Raw genomic sequence first — 17,820 nt, forward strand, 5'->3', positions numbered from 1 at the left:
TTGACCACGCCACAAGTTGTTCTCTCCAGCAGAAATTCCCACCCCAGGATATTTTTTCCACCCAGCTTCCTACCACCCTTGCATTGTATGAGTTTTTTACCCATCATGCATCCTGTACACTGCAGGTCCAGCAACATGGGCGATGGCCACCTCCAAACCAGACATCATGATCATCCTGTTGAGCAAGCTGATGGAGGAGGGAGACATGTTTTACAAGGTGAGAAGGGTTTCCTTGAAGAGATGGGGAAAGTGCAGCTCACAGCATGTATTTGTTTCTCCTCTGATAGCAGTGTGAGCAGTGCTGCTGCCTTAAAGCCTGCAGGATTCCTTGTGCTGCAAACTGGCTTTGGTTAATGGGGTTGGGGAGGGGGGAGGTTGAATGCCAAACTCCCTAACAAAGCTGAAGCAAAGCCAAGGCTGTGTGCATTCTGGGCTCGAGCCAGCACTTCATTTCCTCCTTGAAAACACCAGAACCCAAGTGCTTTCCAGAGGTTCTCAATGCTGATGTCATTGCATCAGATCTGGCAGCGTTGCGGTTACCAAGCAGCTCTGTGCTGTGAGCAAGGCAACAGGGCAGCACAGCCCAGAGAAACCTGTGATGGAAACAGATTGTCAGGACGCAGGTGGTTTTGTCATTGTCCTTTAACTCGTGGGATGTGTTTTACCATCGTGGTTAGAGTTGCTTTGTCTCCTTGTGTATTAAGACTTGGAGATCTGCATGCACACACAAAAATGTGCAAGTACAACAATGATTCACTGTTAAGCTCCAAGGGTAAAGCAGAAAATATGCAAAGCTGGCATCGCAACTGCAGTTATCTGCCAGAGATACGTGATACGACTCTGAAACCTGAATCTAAGAGGTTTTAAAGCTCACTGCTCGTAGCTGCAAAACTTCTGTCTGGGTCATCATGAATTGCGTGCGTCCCAAATCCCATTCTGCCCTCTTTCTCTCACTCCATTTGCTATGGATGCCCCCCTTCAGGGCACAGAACCCAAAATAAGAAGGCTGAGTCACCTTTTGAAGGTGACTGTTGCATCCCAGTAGTGATAAAAGGAACCCAGCTGACAGGCTTAGATGTAGGCACCTAATTTCTAGACATCTGAACTCCAGATGAGTCCCAATCCATTTGTCCAATGTCAGAACCACTCCAACGCCATAATGCTTATCTTTGCTGTTGCTGTTGCACCCAAAGACCAATGCTTTGTGTTCCTTTCCCTCCATAGTGCTTGCTGAGGTTTTGAGTCAAGTCAGAGTGGTGTGGAAGGCTCATTGCCAGAGTGCTGCTCCTCAGCACCATGAAGTTGCACTGGATATGCACTGTGTGGCTGCTGAGGTGCACAGCACTGAGCTGTTAGTTGGGTGCCAGGAGTGCAGGGATGTAGGGTTTTCTGCAGAGCTGGCTTACTGTTCACCCAGCTCAGAAGTCCATTTGTCCATAAACCAGATGGAGTTGGATCAAGCTATTAAAACAGTTCTTGCTGAGTTTCCCGCTGCGGGAGAGGGGGAGAACTCAACTTGCACATGGCATCTGCATTTCCAGATCAGATACTGGACAAATGGTCTGGCTTTCATTTCTAGAAAACAGCTAAATAATGACATCATTTTACCTCGGCTGCCAAAACACCCGTGGGTCTGGCATTGCTTTGCAGTAAACTCACCCAAAGGATTTGCTTTGACGTGTTCTCCTTCTATCAGAAAGGTAAAGTGAAGGAGGCTGCCCAGCGCTACCAGTACGCCCTGAAGAAGTTCCCCAGGGAAGGCTTTGGGGAAGACCTGAAAACCTTCCGTGAGCTGAAGGTGTCACTCCTGCTCAACCTCTCCCGATGTCGAAGGAAAATGAATGTAAGTCACCCTCCTCTGCATAGTGCACAGAACCACGTCCCTCCTGCAGCCCTGCCTTGACCTCCACAGTCTCCTCTATGTGCCCGGGTTGTCCTTTGCAGAGCAAGAACATTTTCTATTGCCAGAGGAGCAAAGTAATGATTTAATATGCATCTCTGGTGATGAAAAATTCATGGCTGTGTTTACAGCGTTTTGAATTTTTTATCGCTCCCTTTTGATGGTGATTTTGTGGATTTGGGGGGTGGAGGCATTTTTCACATTTCTAGGGCAGTAGTGAGGGAGGAGGAGCCAAGAGATGCTCTCCTTGGAATGCTAATTAATTTAAAATGAAGGAGCATATGCTTAGGGGGCTGATGCTTCCCCAGGGCAGTGACTCATCTGCAGACACCCCCACTCGCTCCCTCTCTTCCCAGCAGTGCCGTAGCACTGTCACTCCCTGCTCCAATCCAGCAGCACCTACCCAGTGACAAACCTCAGCAGCACGTCTGTTCTCCAGCACACTGCCACCTCCCCCTTGCTCTCAGACTTTCACCTCCACAACTTTTCAAGTCTCTATAGACTCAGAAAGTGATATCTGAGCCAGCGATGATTGCATGGGGAGGGAGGATGGGATTTTGTGACACCTTTAAGCTAGGAGGGAGACGGATGAAGAGCAGTGAAAAGGAAATCTCAGTGCTGCAGAACAAACAGCGCAGTTCTCAGAAGTGTGAATGCTCTCTTGAAGCAAGGCAGCCCCCTGCTAAGCCTGCGTGTTAAGGACTGGATCCCCAGCTTATTGCTTATTGAGTCACCCCAGGGTTTGTGATAGAAACTGAACAGATGTAAGTAGTTGTGCAGTTTTTGCACCTGTAGGTTGGATCCACCCTGGGGTGAGGCAGGTGCTGCTCTGGGGCCTCTTTGCTCATTGCAGTGTCAGCCTCTCCAAGCAGCGTGTCCCCATAGCAAACCCCAGCATGGACACCTTGGGAGATATTAAACCTCACCCTGGGTTTTTTTTAGGGCGCACATAGCCTTACCTGTCCCTGCACGGCTGCTCAGTGCAAAGCAGTGTGGTGTGCTCATAAACTTCATTTCTAGAAGGGTGGGCTTTGGTTAGTTCTTGGACAAACAAGGGGTATTCTTGGGTGCTTTCTGGCAGGACTGCTAAGGGCTGGAACGGAAGTCATAGAATCATAAAATCATAGAATGGCCTGGGTTAAAAAGGACCGCAGTGCTCATCCATTTCCAACACCCTGCTATGTGCAGGGTCACCAACCACCAGCCCAGGCTGCCCAGAGCCACATCCAGCCTGGCCTTGAATGCCTGCAGGGATGGGGCATCCACAGCCTCCTTGGGCAACCTGTGCCAGCGCATCACCACCCTCTGAGTGAAAAACTTCCTCCAAATATCCAACCTAAACCTTCCCCATCTCAGTTTAAAACCATTCCCCCTTGTCCTGTCAAGTCAAGCAGTGAGCATTCAGTTGGAGGAGATCCCCTTCTCCCCAGAGCTCAGCGCTGAGGATGGGCAGCAGGCTGTGTGCTGATCTCATGGCATTGCCACTCAGCATCACATCTCCATCCTTCACTGTCGCATTCTTCCTTCCCACTCCCAACAATATGATACGCAGGGAGAGGCAAAAGGACAGTGAAATAGTGGCCCAGGTGGGAGATCTTTGCCAGCCAGGTCCTATTTTGTAGCTCCCAAGGTACCAGCAGTCCTTTCCTTCATGCACAGCTTTGTTCATCCCTTTTCAACTATGTCAGCGTTCCAGAGTGGGAAGCTGAGGGCGTGGGAAAGGTTTCCTATCGCTTTCAACTGTGGAAAAAGAATCCTTCATGAGATTACATTCCAGGCTCTGTGAGACCAGATGTTTCCTCAAGACTGTAGGTTGTTGGACAGGGATTGCATGTTCTTGTTGGGGACACAATGAGAACAGAGCTGGTGGCACGCCTGCCTCTGGTGGGTGCTGACAGCATCCAGCAGCATGGAAAGGGCTTTGAGTCTTTGGATGTGCCAGCAGAGCACTTTGGTTGTAAGTGATGTGGAATCCATGTGAAACATTCCAGTACTGTCAGTTTCTCAGAGCTAACGTGCAAAATATGTCTGCGATAAGTTTGTTTTCTCCCCAGTTTGTGTATGTTTTTATTCTTCTGTCTATTCAATGACTCACCTACCCACCTGTTGTAATGACAGGACTTTGGAATGGCAGAGGAATTCGCTACTAAAGCACTGGAGCTGAAACCGAAATCTTATGAAGCTTTCTATGCAAGAGCAAGAGCCAAACGCAGCAGCAGGTGAGGAAACTGGAAGAGAAAGTTGAGTGCATGCAGCTCTATGTGAGTGTCCCCACGTGAAGAAGTGGCAAAGGAACTTCATGAGATGACAGAATGGAGCATAAATGTTTTTGAGCCATTCATCTTTGTCTGAACACTGTGCTGCACTGGGAGCCTGTACACCAAGACTGGGTGTTCTTTTATAAAGACACTTCAGTTCAACCTCAGCTTGGACTCAAAGCAAAATGTGATTCACATGATGCGAAAGGGCAGGCTCCTGCTCATCACAGTGCTTTTGTCTGACCTTAAATCCCCAACTCCTTGCCTTGCAGGACTGCTTGCAGGGCAGAGTTGGTGACCAATCATGCAGTGACTGTGCCAGCTGTTGTGCTTGTGGCCCTCAGTGCACTGGGCTGTGCAGTATGGCCTTTCTGTGCATCTGGAGCCCATGGCATTCCCATGTTTTCCCCCTGGAGGTGACCCTCTGTGGGGCTGCCTGCTCCTCCTGCAGTGCAGCCCTGACCTTCTGTTCTGCAGAGGAGCCCTTCAGCTGAGCCATGCTGACCTTGTGCCTTTCCTTTCATGGCTTTCCCCTCCATTGTTTCCAGAACGCTTTAAGGAAGTCTTAGAACTGGGCTCCAGATGATGTCAGTCCCCAGGCATACAAGCATCCTTTTCTCCCCAGGTCTCTCTAACAGAAACCATGATCACTTCTGCCCTTGTTTGTTTCCCTGTTTGTGCAGCACCGCTGAGGTCAGCACATCCAGGGAACGAGGCTTTTCCTCCTTGCCCCTGGATTCCAGTGGGCTGTGCAGAAACTCAGGCTGCTGTTGGGAGGTTCTGGGGAGTTTTTCTCTCTCTATGATAGAGCAGTAAGCAACAAACCAGGGTGTTGGCATGTCCAGCCCAGGGTGGGGATCATCCTCCAGATCACAGTCACAGTCAGATGGATGGTTCTACTCCAAAGCCAAACTCCTCACAGCCTTACCATTGCCACGCCATCCCTGGGGGGCTTCAGGCTTGCTAACGTTGCTCAGACCCTTCATTCTGCAGAAGTTAGCCAAAGCCATTGCAAAACTGGAGAGCCAGCTGAGCCTGAAGCGCTGCCCCTGGGAACCCCTGGGTCCTGCAGCCAGCTCTGATGCTGTGTGTGTTTGCCAGTGGGCAGAAGTGACGTTTTCACTGGCGTCAGCAGCGGCAGTTCCATCGGAGCTACACTTGTTTACGGCTACAGTGAGCTCAGCTGCTTTGGCTTTGTATTTGCTAACACAGGGCATAGCTCGTGGTGGTGCTGTGAGGAGTAATCAGTCAGCCTGTAATGCACGCTGCAGAGGTCTTCTGCTAGGCTGGGTTGTGCCATCTCAGGACCGTATTTTCCCCTCTTTGTAGAGTGGCTGGCAGTGTTCTCCTTCAGGTTGAATAAAATAAATCCCAGTGAGGGTTGTAGGGCAGCAGCCAGCTGCGGCGGTCACAGTAAACTGGACAAAGCCACTTAACCCCCGATATCCTCCGAGAACGGCCCCGTTTGAATGCAGAGTAACTTCAGTTCTCCTTTCTGTCCCTTTGTTGAGCAGGCAGTTTGCAGCAGCCCTGGAGGACCTGAATGAGGCCATCAAGCTGTGCCCCAACAACCGTGAGATCCAGAGGCTGCTGCTGCGGGTGGAGGAGGAGTGCCGGCAGGTGCAGCAGCAGCAGCAACAGCAGCAGCAGCAACAGCAGCAGCAACAGCCATCCCCGCTGCCAGCAGAGCCTGAGCCCGAAGCCCAGCATGAAGAGCTGTATTCTGTGCAAGACATTTTCGAGGAGGAGTACCTTGAGCAGGACGTTGAGAACATTTCCATTGGCTTGCAGACAGAGTCCAGGCCAAACCAAGGGCTTCCCATCATCCAGAGCCCGCCTCCATCCCCAGCTCATCGGGACTCTGCCTATATTTCTGGCTCACCCCTCGGCTCCCATCAGGTCTTTGATTTCAGGTCCAACAGCTCAGTGGGCTCACCCACCAGGCAGGGCTACCAGTCCACATCTCCCACTCTGTCTCCGACACACCAGAACTCCCATTACCGGCCCAGTCCTCCGCACACCTCTCCTGCCCATCAGGGCTCCTCGTACCGCTTCAGCCCACCTCCCGTGGGGAGCCAGGGGAAGGAATATCAGAGCCCACCTCCTTCTCCTCTTCGCAGAGGCCCTCAGTACCGTGCCAGCCCCCCCGCAGATGGCATGAGTGTGTACAGGTCGCAGTCGGGCTCCCCAGTTCGCTATCAGCAAGAACCCAGCGCCGTCAGCCCGCTTCCCGGCCGGCCCAAGTCCCCACTGTCCAAAATGTCACAGCGTTCCTTCCAGATGCCCCAGCTGCCCGTAGCTGTGCCGCAGCAGGGCCTGAGGCTGCAGCCAGCAAAGGCACAGATCGTTCGGAGCAACCAGCCCAGCTCAGCCGTGCACTCCAGCACTGTCATCCCCACCGGTGCGTACAGCCAGGTTGCCCACTCGATGGCTAGCAAGTATCAGGCAGCAGCGGGGGAGATGGGGGTCAACCAGAGCAGGCTGGTGTACCAGGGCTCCATCGGGGGGATCGTAGGGGACAGCCGGCCTGTGCAGCATGTGCAGGCCAGCCTCAGCGCGGGGGCCATCTGCCAGCACGGAGGGTTGGCCAAGGAAGACCTTCCACAGAGGCCATCCTCGGCGTATAGGGGGGGCATGAGGTACAGCCAGACACCCCAAATTGGGCGCAGCCAGTCGGCTTCCTATTACCCCATGTGCCACTCAAAACTGGACCTGGAGCGTTCATCCTTGCCCTCTGGACAGCTCGGCTCGCCGGACGTGTCCCACCTCATCCGGAGGCCCATCAGCGTCAACCCCAGTGAAATCAAGCCTCACCCTCCCACCCCAAGACCGCTGCTCCATTCGCAAAGCGTCGGCCTGCGCTTCTCTCCCTCCAGCAATAGCATCTCATCCACCTCCAACCTGACGCCCAACTTCCGCCCCTCCGCCTCGATCCAGCAGATGGAGATCCCTCTCAAGCCGGCCTATGACAGGGCGTGCGACGAGCTGTCCCCGGTGTCCCCCACGCAGGGTGGGTACCCCAGCGAGCCGGCCCGTTCCCGGACCACACCGTTCATGGGAATCATTGATAAAACAGCTCGGACTCAGCAGTACCCCCACCTCCATCAGCAGAACCGGACCTGGGCCGTGTCGTCAGTGGACACTGTAATTAGCCCTACATCTCCTGGCAATCTCCCCCAGCCGGAATCATTTAGCCCACCTTCTTCAATCAGCAACATTGCCTTTTATAACAAAACCAACAATGCACAGAATGGCCATTTGCTAGAGGAAGACTATTACAGCCCCCATGGGATGCTGGCCAATGGGTCCCGGGGAGACCTCCTGGAGAGAGTCACCCAAGCCTCTTCGTACCCCGATGTGAAGGTGGCGAGGACGCTGCCGGTGGCACAAGCCTACCAGGACAACCTGTACAGGCAGCTCTCCCGGGACTCCCGGCAAGGGCAGACATCCCCAATCAAACCAAAGAGACCATTTGTGGAGTCTAATGTGTAAGAGACGCTTGTTGGAGTAAGACCCTTATGTTTGCAGCACACACTTCCAAGCTTGATTTCCATGCATATTATTATTATTATTATTGTTATTATTATTATTATTATTATTATTTCTCTTTGGTAGCGACATGACCACGTTTCTCCGGTACTTGGTGCGGTGATCAGACACCATGCACGCTCTCCAGCCCTTCCGTCCCCCAGCTGACTGTGAAGCCACCATCAGCCAAGCAGTACATTGCCCAGTTCCAGCTGAGCTCCCTCACTTGGCAGCTGCCAACCAGGATATCCCAGTACACGGTGCGGGGTAGGCCAGGAACATCCCCTACGCAGTGGGAGGTAACCGGATCGTTTTCAGGAGACAATCGTGTCTGATTTCCATTAGTTTCTTTTGTCTCAGTGAGCTCTTACAGATCATTACAGATCCCGGTGGGAGCAGAGCAGGTATCCCAAGAGCCTTTTCTGAGGCTGCATCTGCAGGCTGCCACACAGCAAGGCCGTTCCCTTCCCAACACTCTCTTTGCTCACATGGAGCAGGTCATCATTTGTAGCGATGCACAGCACCCACCCTCCTTGTCCAGTGTGCAGCATCGCATTTGGAATTGTATTTAATTAGTTGCTTACGCTGCTGGAAGGGGTGGGGGTCACCCCGTGCTTTGCTGCTTTGCCATCTGGGTGCCCTGACCTTGGTTTACTCATGGGCACTTTGCAGGTGCTCAGAGATGGTGCATTCATCATCCAAGGGAACTGGGTTAGGAGTGGGACCACAGCTTGGTCGCCCCATTAGCAGATGGCTGCGTCCCACACGTAGCGCCACATTTATCACCAGGACAGCTTGAACGTTGGGGTTTTCATTTATTTCAGGGCTTTTTATGGTGTTCTGTCTGTTTGACTAGGAAATCCTTTCCAAAAAGGAAACCCACAGTTTATTTCTTGGCTGGGATGCATAATGTGGCACTGTGGCTCCGGGATGGGATGAGTCTGGTGACAAAGTCACTTAGGGTTGCAGGATCCATCCCAAAATCTTGGAAAGCAAATGCTCTGTTCTCTACCTATAGATGGCAGAGATGGTGCTTTGCTCTTTAAGGGCCTCTAGTTAAAAGAGGGGTATTTATAATTTATTTATGTGCTCTGTTTTCAGGACTTTTTCTTTTCTTTTTTTTTTTTTTTTTTGTGGTTTGGTTGTTTTTCTCTTATTTTTTTGTAAATCAAACACAAGTCACATCAAGGCAGTGGGAACAGAGGGGGATGCTTCCAGAAACCTTTGTACTGAATTTTGCAGTTGTTCCCTGGCGTTTCTTGGGATGAGTGGAGGGACTTCTTTACCAATGCTTCACTTAGTGCTGCTTGCTTTGTAATTTGCCTTTCCATTACTGAGGGCGATCGGTTGGACGAGCGATAAAGCTGGAGCTTGTTTTAAAGCAAAAATAGTGCCTGTTGCCCACCACCAAGCCTCACCCATATCAGCTCTTAACAACAAAGTCATAGAACTGTGGGGTGGTTGGATTGGAAGGGACCTTACAGCCCTCCCAGCTCCGAGCCCTTCTGTGGGCTAGGTGCCCTCCCCAGCTCAGGCTGCCCAGGGCCCCATCTGTGGCCTTGTAGAGCAAGAAGGATGTGGTGCTGAGCAGGAAAAGTGAGCAAAACCTGTTGATGTTTCCAAAGGGCTACCCAAATCCGGATGTAGATTGCTGGATGCCTTGAACCAAACTGCAGCACTCAGCTTCAGCAGTGTGGGAGGGTTTGGAGCTAAGCCAGCCCCAGTGGTGGTCGGGCTCAGCCCAGGCTGGGCATGGCGGGTCCTTTTGTCTCACAGACATGCCAAGAGCATCCTGGGCTTTTCCTCTGCTTCTGCTGTTGTGTATTTGTCCAGGGCAGTGTTTGCATTGAGGCTGACTTGCTTCTGCAGCGCAGCTCAGCCCCAACCTTTGCTTTGTCACAGGGCTGGGGGAGCGCCAGCAGTGCTGCTTCTCTCCTTGGAATCAGCGTGCTGCTGTGCATCCCTCTTTTGGAAGCAGTTTTGCTTTGCAAGGAGAAAACCCCATCCCCTCATCTTTCCGAACATGAGCAGCTTTCTGCCTTCTGTTGCTTCTTGGAGTGGGAAAAGGAACCAAGCTCAGCCCCGCTCTGCTGCTCAGCACTTGGAGAGCTGCATTTGCTGTGCTGCTCACGGCCCCATGGCCCCCAGTGTCACCTCGGGGTTGTGAAGGTGTTTTAAGGATAAAACCAAAACATAGCTCTCACTGTAGGCACAGCACGGAGACAACACTGGAGTAGTGCAGCGTGTGGGTTTGTCACAATAGCAGGTGTTGCGTTTTCACAGGATTCTTGCACTAATGGCTTTCCATCCATTCTCTCTTGTACATGAGTGCACTTTACTGTTAGAATTTGTTCCTCTGATAAATACTGGGTACTTAAGTGTGAGTAGTGTCCTCGTTAGGAAATAGCAAAGCAGCTCTTGTCTCTTAGTGTATTTTTCAAAAAAAAAAAGAGAAAAAAGGGAAAAAAAAAACAACCCAAGGAGTTCTGGCATCTCTCGCACAAGGACCAACTCTTGTACATAAGCATCAATAAGCAGAGTCACTTTCAAACACGACGGCCTTTGCAGTGGCTTTAAGGCACTTCCCCAGCAGTTCTTATAGGGGTGAGGAGCCGCCATCTCCCCCCAGCATCACACTCGGGTTTGCTTGTGCAGGAGCAGAGGTCGGTGTGTGTTTGTGGTCCCGTTGTGAAGTGCCCTCATTGCTCTGATTTCACTCCATGTCCCCTCACTGCCAGGTCTTTGCTGCAGACCGTCGTGCCCCACGTTGCGCTGTGCCTTCAGCTTCTTTCAGTAACTCCCATTTGAGTTTCTCACATCTTGCAGGGTCCTTTAGGTTGCACCGAGATGACTGTCAACTAGGAAACCCTCTGGATTTGGCTCTTGGGGTGCATTCGGTCAGCAGTGTGGGAGCACGTGCCTGTATTGAGCTGCAGCACCAGTAGGTGTCCCTCACTCTCTGTATTGCTGAGCCACAACCTCAGTGTGGGGCTGCAGCAGCACGGTGTGGGGTCACGGTTCTAGTTTGTGCCCTGGTTTGGAATCACACAGTTCTGGTTTGTGCCCCAGTGTAGATTCACATGGTAATGGTTTGTACCCCATTGTAGATTCACATGGTAATGGTTTGTACCCCATTGTAGACTCACATGGTTCTGGTTTGTGCCCGAGGATGCTGCGGTGCCAGGTGGGTTGCCTGCATCGTGTGGTCATGCTGCTGGCCCTACATTCTGGGCATGACATTGGAGGGCTCTGACAACAGCTGTGAGGGACCGATGGAAGTGCTTGGCAAAGGGAAGTTGTTCCAAAGCTGAGGTCCTTCAAACAGCTCCAGAGGTGGAACCTGGGCTGCCCACCCTGCGCTGCTTCATCCAGGGCTGAATTTTGTTGTGTTGGTTTGGTTGTTGTTTTTCTTTTATTCCCAGTTTCATATGGCTGTAAAGAAACCCGCTTAGCTTGCGTAAACTATGTGTGTGCATCACGCCTAAGCCATATGTGGGTTAGGTCCCGAAGCGGGGTGGTACGGAATGGGCGGCCATGCAGTCCCCTCGTACAAAGGCAGTTGTGAATTCAGGGTTACCCAGAAGAAGTCTAGCTTGAACCCAAGTGCCAGCTCCGCCTTACCTAGAGAAACAAGCAAGCCGCCGTGCCTGTTGGTTGCAGAGGAGGTCCTGGGTCACTCCTTGGTGGCTTTGGGCTCAATTTGTCTTCGGGGTCTCCGACAACTCCTGGCTGTGATTCATGGTGTGGTGAGAAGGGCTGAGGGCATGGCGTGGCATGGGGACCTCCACAGAGGACGCCTTCACTCCTGGCTGGTTGCACTCCCCGATGCCGCTGGGGTGCGTTTGGACACAAGCACAACGGTGAAAAGTCAATCTGCTTTTTTTCAGATTTGTTTGGATAAATTGCTGGATTTTCATTCAATCAAACTCTTTTTTCTAATCTAAACCACTAAGGGCTCAATTCTTTAGCAAGGTGCGTTCGTGTCCAACTCCTGACCGGCAGCTGGATCTCACTGGAACTTCTCCAGATCCACCCGAGAGAAAATCAAAGCTCAATGCGATCATCACCCGCTACACTGAACGGACACCAATGGGATCCGCTGCGTCCTCCCCTCCCGGCCACCGCTGCGTCTCAGTGCCACGCCAGCTTTGCAAGAAGGACTTCATCCCTCCTGGGGGAGCCCCGCGGGAGGCAGGTGGGTGCTGGGACCCCGCGGGGTTGGGCCAGGTGGGCTCTCCTGTGCCCAGGAGAGGTGGTTGCTTTGCCTTCGCTCCTCGCTGCGCCGCTGACTTACGGACTGGTGTGGACTTCCAGCGCCGCAGGAGTCGTTCCTGCCAGGCGTTCCCTATTCCCATAGTGTTGCATTCAACGTTTTGTCTCTTGTTTCTGTCTTCACTTCCGAGAGGATCCGAGTTGGTACAGACCTGTACAGTATGCACACTTTGTGATTTGTACAATCCCCCCCTGGTTGCCATCCTTCGAGACACTTGCTGGGAAGATCTTTAAGACACTTAATTTTCCTTTAGCTTTTCTATAATTCCGATGTAAAGGACTTTCTCTGTACAGTATATTATTCAATGCATGTTCTGTTCTCTCTACTGATGATATATTGAACACCACACAGTTGTGACATTGTGCAGTGGGGAGAACAACCCCTGCGGACAGCGGAGGCCTTCGCCTGTCACGTATAAGGAAAGAAGAAAACATATTTTTTCCTTTGCTGTATTTGCTTGAGCAGAGTTTTCTTGTCTGTACATGTGAGCTGTGAGATAGATGTGAAAAGTTCAAAAGAATGCATTTCCCCCACCACTCCCTCACCCCAATGTATACAGATTGTAATCTGTACAATGAAAACTGTATGTATGAAAAAAAAAAAAATGTACTTATTTATAAATGGTTAACACTTGGAAACAGCCTTTGGACTGATGGTTCTTCCCAACCTGACGTGAATGATCCCAAATGGCAGCAGGTGAGAGCAGCCCAGCTCTGCCCATCCCAATGCAATGGGAGGTGATTTGGGGTACCCGAAATGATGAGCACTGGTGAGAGGCAGGGTTAGCTGCAAGTATTTATTAAGGCAGGAGCGTTCACTTTGCAGACAACACATGGCAAAAGAGGGGAAAACCTTTTGAATACAAACATTATATTGCACAGATGGACATGGTGTTGCTTGGAGCCGCGAGGGAGCTTTGGTGGCTGCAGCCCTGTAGGGTGTGGGCTGAGAGCAAGTAGAAGTGTTGGTGATGGGACACATCTGATCCGCTGCTTGGCACAAAGAGATGGGAATGTGCTTTGGAGGTTGGGAGTAGGGAAATGCTGAGTCTGGGGACACTGTATGTGAAGGCAGCTCCATTTGCACATGGAGCAGGAGAAGCAGAGGGAGCCCTGAGCAAAGGCTCTGCTCACCAACACCGGGCATGGAGCTGGGGCACATGGAGACATCCAACATCCATGAGGACCAGGCAGCTGAGGGCATCGCTGGGGGCCTCACTGGCTGCCTCCAGGGCTCTCACCCTCCGTGAGGGTCTTGAAGTCCATGGACAGGGCCATCTCCTCAGCCAGCGGTGCCCGCTTCCAGTCATCACGTGTCAGCACGTAGCCCACCACCAACCCAAAGGCCACCAGCAGCAGCCCCAGCACGTTGGCCAGGACTCCCTCTGGCACAAAGTGGCTGTAGGAGTCCCTGTGGGTGCAGAGGGGGATGCTTGAGCTTTGCGGTGTAGGTGACCATCCCTACCAGGGCTGGAACCCCTCTCATCCTCATCTTCCTCTCCCTGGAGGAAGCTGTGGTACCCTCCACAGACAGGTATAGACATTGGGAAGGGTCCCTTTGTCCCTAGTCAGAGCAAGAAGTGAGACTGCTTTGCAGAGAGACCCTACAAGCAGCCTGGCCCCACACCACGCAGCTGTGGGACATCTTTGCATCCTCCCAGCAAGTGGGCAGAGGTTTTTGGGGGGACCTGAGTGGTTATGCATGCATCTTGCTGCAGAGCAGCAGCCACAGTGCTGACTGTATTTTAGGACCAAAGGAAAAAGCTGCTGCAGGCCCCTATTAAACAGCATCTGGGAAGTGACTCAGCACCAGCGCAACTCAAACCTTCAGGGTGATTCACAGCCACAGAACCACAGCCTGGGCAGGGGCTGGGCTCTGCCCCACAGGCTGAGGCTGGAGCAGCCCTTAATGGGGGTCCAAGGGGCTACAACCCTCCCAGGTCAGTCACGCACCTGATGTTGAAGAGCAGCATCTCAGTGATGCCCAACAGACAGGTAGCAATGGAGAAGGCAAAGAGGGCGATGCCAAAGAAGATGTGATGGGGTTTGTAACGACCACGCAGTGAGAAGGATGCACCAGGCACCAGGAAGAAGCCACAGCCCAGGAGCCACTGCAGGTTATTGGGGCATCAGAGGGTGCTCAGCCCTATAGGCAACCAACCCACAGCTCCTCACAGGCTGCGAGCACTCACCTGAAGGAGGTAGAGCACAAAGGCAGCCATCCCACACCAGCTGTGCAGGCTGTACATGTTGGAGATGCCCTTAGCACGGTGTGACTCAAAGACGGCCACGAGGCCTACAGAGAGGAGCCCATCAGCACTGGGGTGGGGGTCCCATCCATCACCCCCACCCACAGCACCCACCAACGAGGGCAATGAGCAGCGCCAGGCCGTGCAGCAGTGCATGCAGCGCTTTAGTGGAGCGCCTGGCCTCGTTCCTGAACACCCGGTACACCAGGAGAGCTGATGGAGAGAGGGCAGTGAGCAGTGGGGCAGTGTCCAGATCCCCCCACCTCCCCAGAAACAACACATGTCCCTGAGTCCCCCCCACCTTCCTCGGACCCCCACCTCCCCATGGACCCCCACATCCTTGGACCTACCCCATACCTCCCTGGGACCCCCACATCACTCTGAGATTCCCGTACCTCCCTAAGTCCCCGACATGTCCCTGGGATTCCCCACCTCCCTGAGACCCCCACGTGTCCCTGGGACTCCCCATTCCCCTGAGCCCACCCTTTATCTCCCTGCAACCCCCACATCCCTCAGCCCACCCCATACCTCCCTGGGACCCCCACCTCCTTAGCACCCTCACATGTCTCTGGGACCCCCACACCTCCCTGGGATCCTCACACTTCCTCAGGACCCCCACATTCCTGGGACTCCCCCACATCCCTCAGCCCACCCCATACCTCCCTGGGACCCCCACATCTCCCTGGGATCCCCCACACTCCTGGACCTACCCCATGTCTCCTTGGATGATCCACATCTCTCTGAGATCCCCATATACCCCTGGGACCCCTCTCACTCCCTTTGTCCCCCCCACATCCATGGGAACCCCAACCTTCCCATTAAACCCCCATCTCCCCAGACGCCCCCCACCTCCCTCTATCTCTTCCCACCCACTCTATGAGCCATCCTGCTGGCCTTCCCCCATGGGTGCTCAGCATGCCCCACTCACCATCCCCCTGCAGGAACACCATGCCCAGCACCATGCACAGCGGGTGGGTGTTGAATTGCAGCGGGCTCTGCCAAGCCACACCACCCCGGTACCGACCCAGCCAGGCTCCTGTAGCTGCCAGAAGCGTCAGACCCAGCAGCTGCGACACTGCCACGTAGGCTGAGAGCCCAGCAGGGCTGGCAGGTGATGGGGACCCATCCATGGTGACCTGCGGGGACACAAAGAGGGCAGCCAGGCCCTGATGGGGCCCACCCTGGGGCGGTGGAGCCCGGACCGCCCTCACCTGCCACGAGACCTGGATGCTTCCTGCTGCCGCTGCGTCACCTGCATGGGGTGGCACCCAGCAGCCATGGCACGCCCAGCCCTGCTGGCCTCTGTCCTTGCTCTGCTCCCATCCCTGAGCTCCTGATCTTGCTGTGATCCTGGTTCTGAGCTCCTGTCCAAGTGCTTCTGAGTTCCTGACCTCAGGATCCTGTTCCTAAGTTCCTATCCTTGTCCTCCTGTCACTGCTCTCCTGTCACCTCCCAGCACTTCTATCCCTGTTCTGTAGATACGAGGAGGAAGTTTTTCACCCAGAGGGTGGTGACGCACTGGAACAGGTTGCCCAAGGAGGCTGTGGATGCCCCATCCCTGCAGGCATTCAAGGCCAGGCTGGATGTGGCTCTGGGCAGCCTGGGCTGGTGATTAGCAACCCTGCCCATAGCAGGGGGTTGAAACTGGATGAGCACTGTGGTCCTTTTCAACCCAGACCATTCTGTGATCTCCCCATTCCCCCCACCTGGCCCCAACCCAGCCCTTCTGTCCCTGCACGACTGCTGCTGCCTCCAGCCCTCACACCACATCTGTTCTTGCCCTTTTCTCCTGCCCCAGCCCTTCAGCTACATCCGCTCTCCCACCCCATCCCCACCCTTCTCACTCCCTCCCAATCCTCATCCCTCCATTTCCATCCCCATCCTCCCCCCTCCTCATCTCCATCCCTCCATACCCCAACTTCCACATCCCTCCCCACCACATCCCCACCCCACTGCACCCCTCTATTAGATGAAAGCAGCACAGGGATGAGTGATGCTGCTCAGGGTCCAAACTTCACTGAGTGACCAAAGCATTGGCCCTTGGGGACAGGGTTTGGGGGGGAGAAAACCATGATGGCCACACTCACAGCCCCTGAGACTCACCTTCAGCCACTTTGTGCCGGGTTATCTGCAGGGATCAGAGCCACCTCCACCAGCACAGCCGCTTCTCCAGTCTCCGTCAGTGAGGGCCACCAAGTCACAGCCCTAAGGCCACCTCTGTCCCTGTCTGTGCTGCGCAGCGTCTGGAACTGGGCTGTAACAGACCAACAGCACTGCCAGGACTGGGGATGGTGGGTGGGGTAGGGTAGGGGGTGGGCATGCATTAAGACCACGCACACACTTTATTCCCAGCCACCTTTATTGGATCAGCTGGATAAGTGTGTTAAGGGAATTGGTTTATCCCATTAGGTTTCACTGCAAATGTCGCCTGCCCATATCCAGCCCCAACGCCCGGGGCCACGGAGGCTCTGGGAGACACAATGGGGACAGGAGCAAGGTGGGGGTAGGAGAGGCAGCAAGGTCCCCTCCCCACTACACAAGGCCCCCCACAGCCCTGGGACCTGCCCCAAATTGGCACCTACCCCATACCATCCTGCCCCATTTGGCCTCAAAGTTGGCAAAAAGGACTAAGATTTCATCACCCAGAACTTGAATGCCAGCTGCAAACACCTGGATACGAGGGGGCAGCCTGGTCCCCAACCACCATGGGATCTGCAGGTGGCCCCTTAGCACTGGAAAGAACAAGTTTATGGCCACCACCAGGCACTGGGGTGAAAAGCATCCTCCCAGCAAAGCAGCGGGTCAGCAGCATGGCAAATCAGTACCAACACCCCCCCAAACCCCCCCACCCCATTATGCTGTCCCCTCCCTATTGCTTTTTTCTCATGGTGGGGATCATCCCTGGGGATGGTCTGGGGGTCCCCTGGGGGATCCCTGCTCTGGATTGGGGCTACAGGTTCATGCAGAGATATTCTGAGGGTTGGGGGGGGCGGATCCTGGTGTACAACAACACTGCACGATGCAGCCCCCCCTCCCCCGCAACCCCCCGCCCCGCTCTTACCTGAGGGTGCTGCCAGCTCCAGACCCTGCGGTGACAACGTCTGAGCCAGGGACAAGGCCACCGCGTTGGCAAGGCAACGGCATGATGGCAAGGCGAGGGGGGGGCTGCACACCCCGTCCCCCCCACAGCATCACTGCAGACCGAGGGTGCCATGGCAGCGGGCAGGGAGGCTGCAAAACAGGGGGGGATCTGCCACAGTGTGGGCACAGCCCCAGAGCTCTACATCACTGCTGTGTGACCCCCCCGCACTCCCAAGCCCTGTCCCCCCACCCACTATCACCGTTCACAGGGGACACAGCCACCCTCGGGTGCATCACCCCCCCCCCCCAGCCCCACGCACAGCCCCATACAGAGGACACAGCGGCTTCACGACTTGTTTTTTCCATTCGAGCAGAGGGGACATGCGTGGGTTTAACGCAATTACCTCCCGCTGATCACCTGCACCCCTATCAGCAGCACCAAGGGATGTTTTGGCAGCCGCAGCGTTGATGGGAGTGCGGGTGTGAAGGCTGATGACGGAGGTGGGGGGGGACGGGACATGTCCCTGTGTCC

At 54.1% G+C, this 17,820-nt stretch overlaps 2 protein-coding genes across 27 annotated transcripts in view; one reads left to right on the plus strand and one right to left on the minus strand.

Moving 5' to 3' along the window:
• The window catches only part of TANC2 (tetratricopeptide repeat, ankyrin repeat and coiled-coil containing 2), a 141,458-nt gene extending 128,861 nt beyond the window's left edge, over positions 1 to 12,597 (plus strand). For all 24 annotated transcript variants that reach the window (XM_085523796.1, XM_085523800.1, XM_015885745.3 and 21 more), the window contains 4 exons: positions 126 to 217; positions 1,697 to 1,843; positions 4,019 to 4,119; positions 5,673 to 12,597. In XM_085523796.1, the coding sequence (XP_085379922.1) occupies positions 126 to 217; positions 1,697 to 1,843; positions 4,019 to 4,119; positions 5,673 to 7,650 (2,318 nt within the window). In that variant the 3' untranslated portion in view covers positions 7,651 to 12,597. The remainder of the gene's footprint in view (positions 1 to 125; positions 218 to 1,696; positions 1,844 to 4,018; positions 4,120 to 5,672) is intronic.
• A 144-nt stretch (positions 12,598 to 12,741) lies between these two features.
• CYB561 (cytochrome b561) lies at positions 12,742 to 17,327 on the minus strand. Of its 3 annotated transcripts, none has more exons than XM_015885758.3 (7): positions 17,269 to 17,327; positions 16,311 to 16,461; positions 15,136 to 15,343; positions 14,322 to 14,420; positions 14,151 to 14,254; positions 13,912 to 14,069; positions 12,742 to 13,369 (listed from the first exon to the last, which is right to left on the minus strand). In XM_015885758.3, exons 3-7 carry the CDS (start codon positions 15,335 to 15,337, stop codon positions 13,174 to 13,176), a joined length of 759 nt encoding a protein of 252 aa, XP_015741244.2. In that variant the 5' UTR covers positions 15,338 to 15,343; positions 16,311 to 16,461; positions 17,269 to 17,327; the 3' UTR covers positions 12,742 to 13,173. The 3 variants fall into 3 exon arrangements, with proteins under 3 accessions (XP_015741244.2, XP_085379937.1, XP_015741245.2); XM_085523811.1 differs by having other exon boundaries at positions 15,136 to 15,373; XM_015885759.3 differs by lacking the exons at positions 16,311 to 16,461; positions 17,269 to 17,327 and having other exon boundaries at positions 15,136 to 15,414.
• Between the last annotated feature and the right edge of the window lie 493 nt (positions 17,328 to 17,820).

Source organism: Coturnix japonica, chromosome 24, assembly GCF_054131305.1.
Source record: "Coturnix japonica strain WE chromosome 24, WE-NBRP24, whole genome shotgun sequence".
NCBI lineage: Eukaryota > Metazoa > Chordata > Aves > Galliformes > Phasianidae > Coturnix > Coturnix japonica.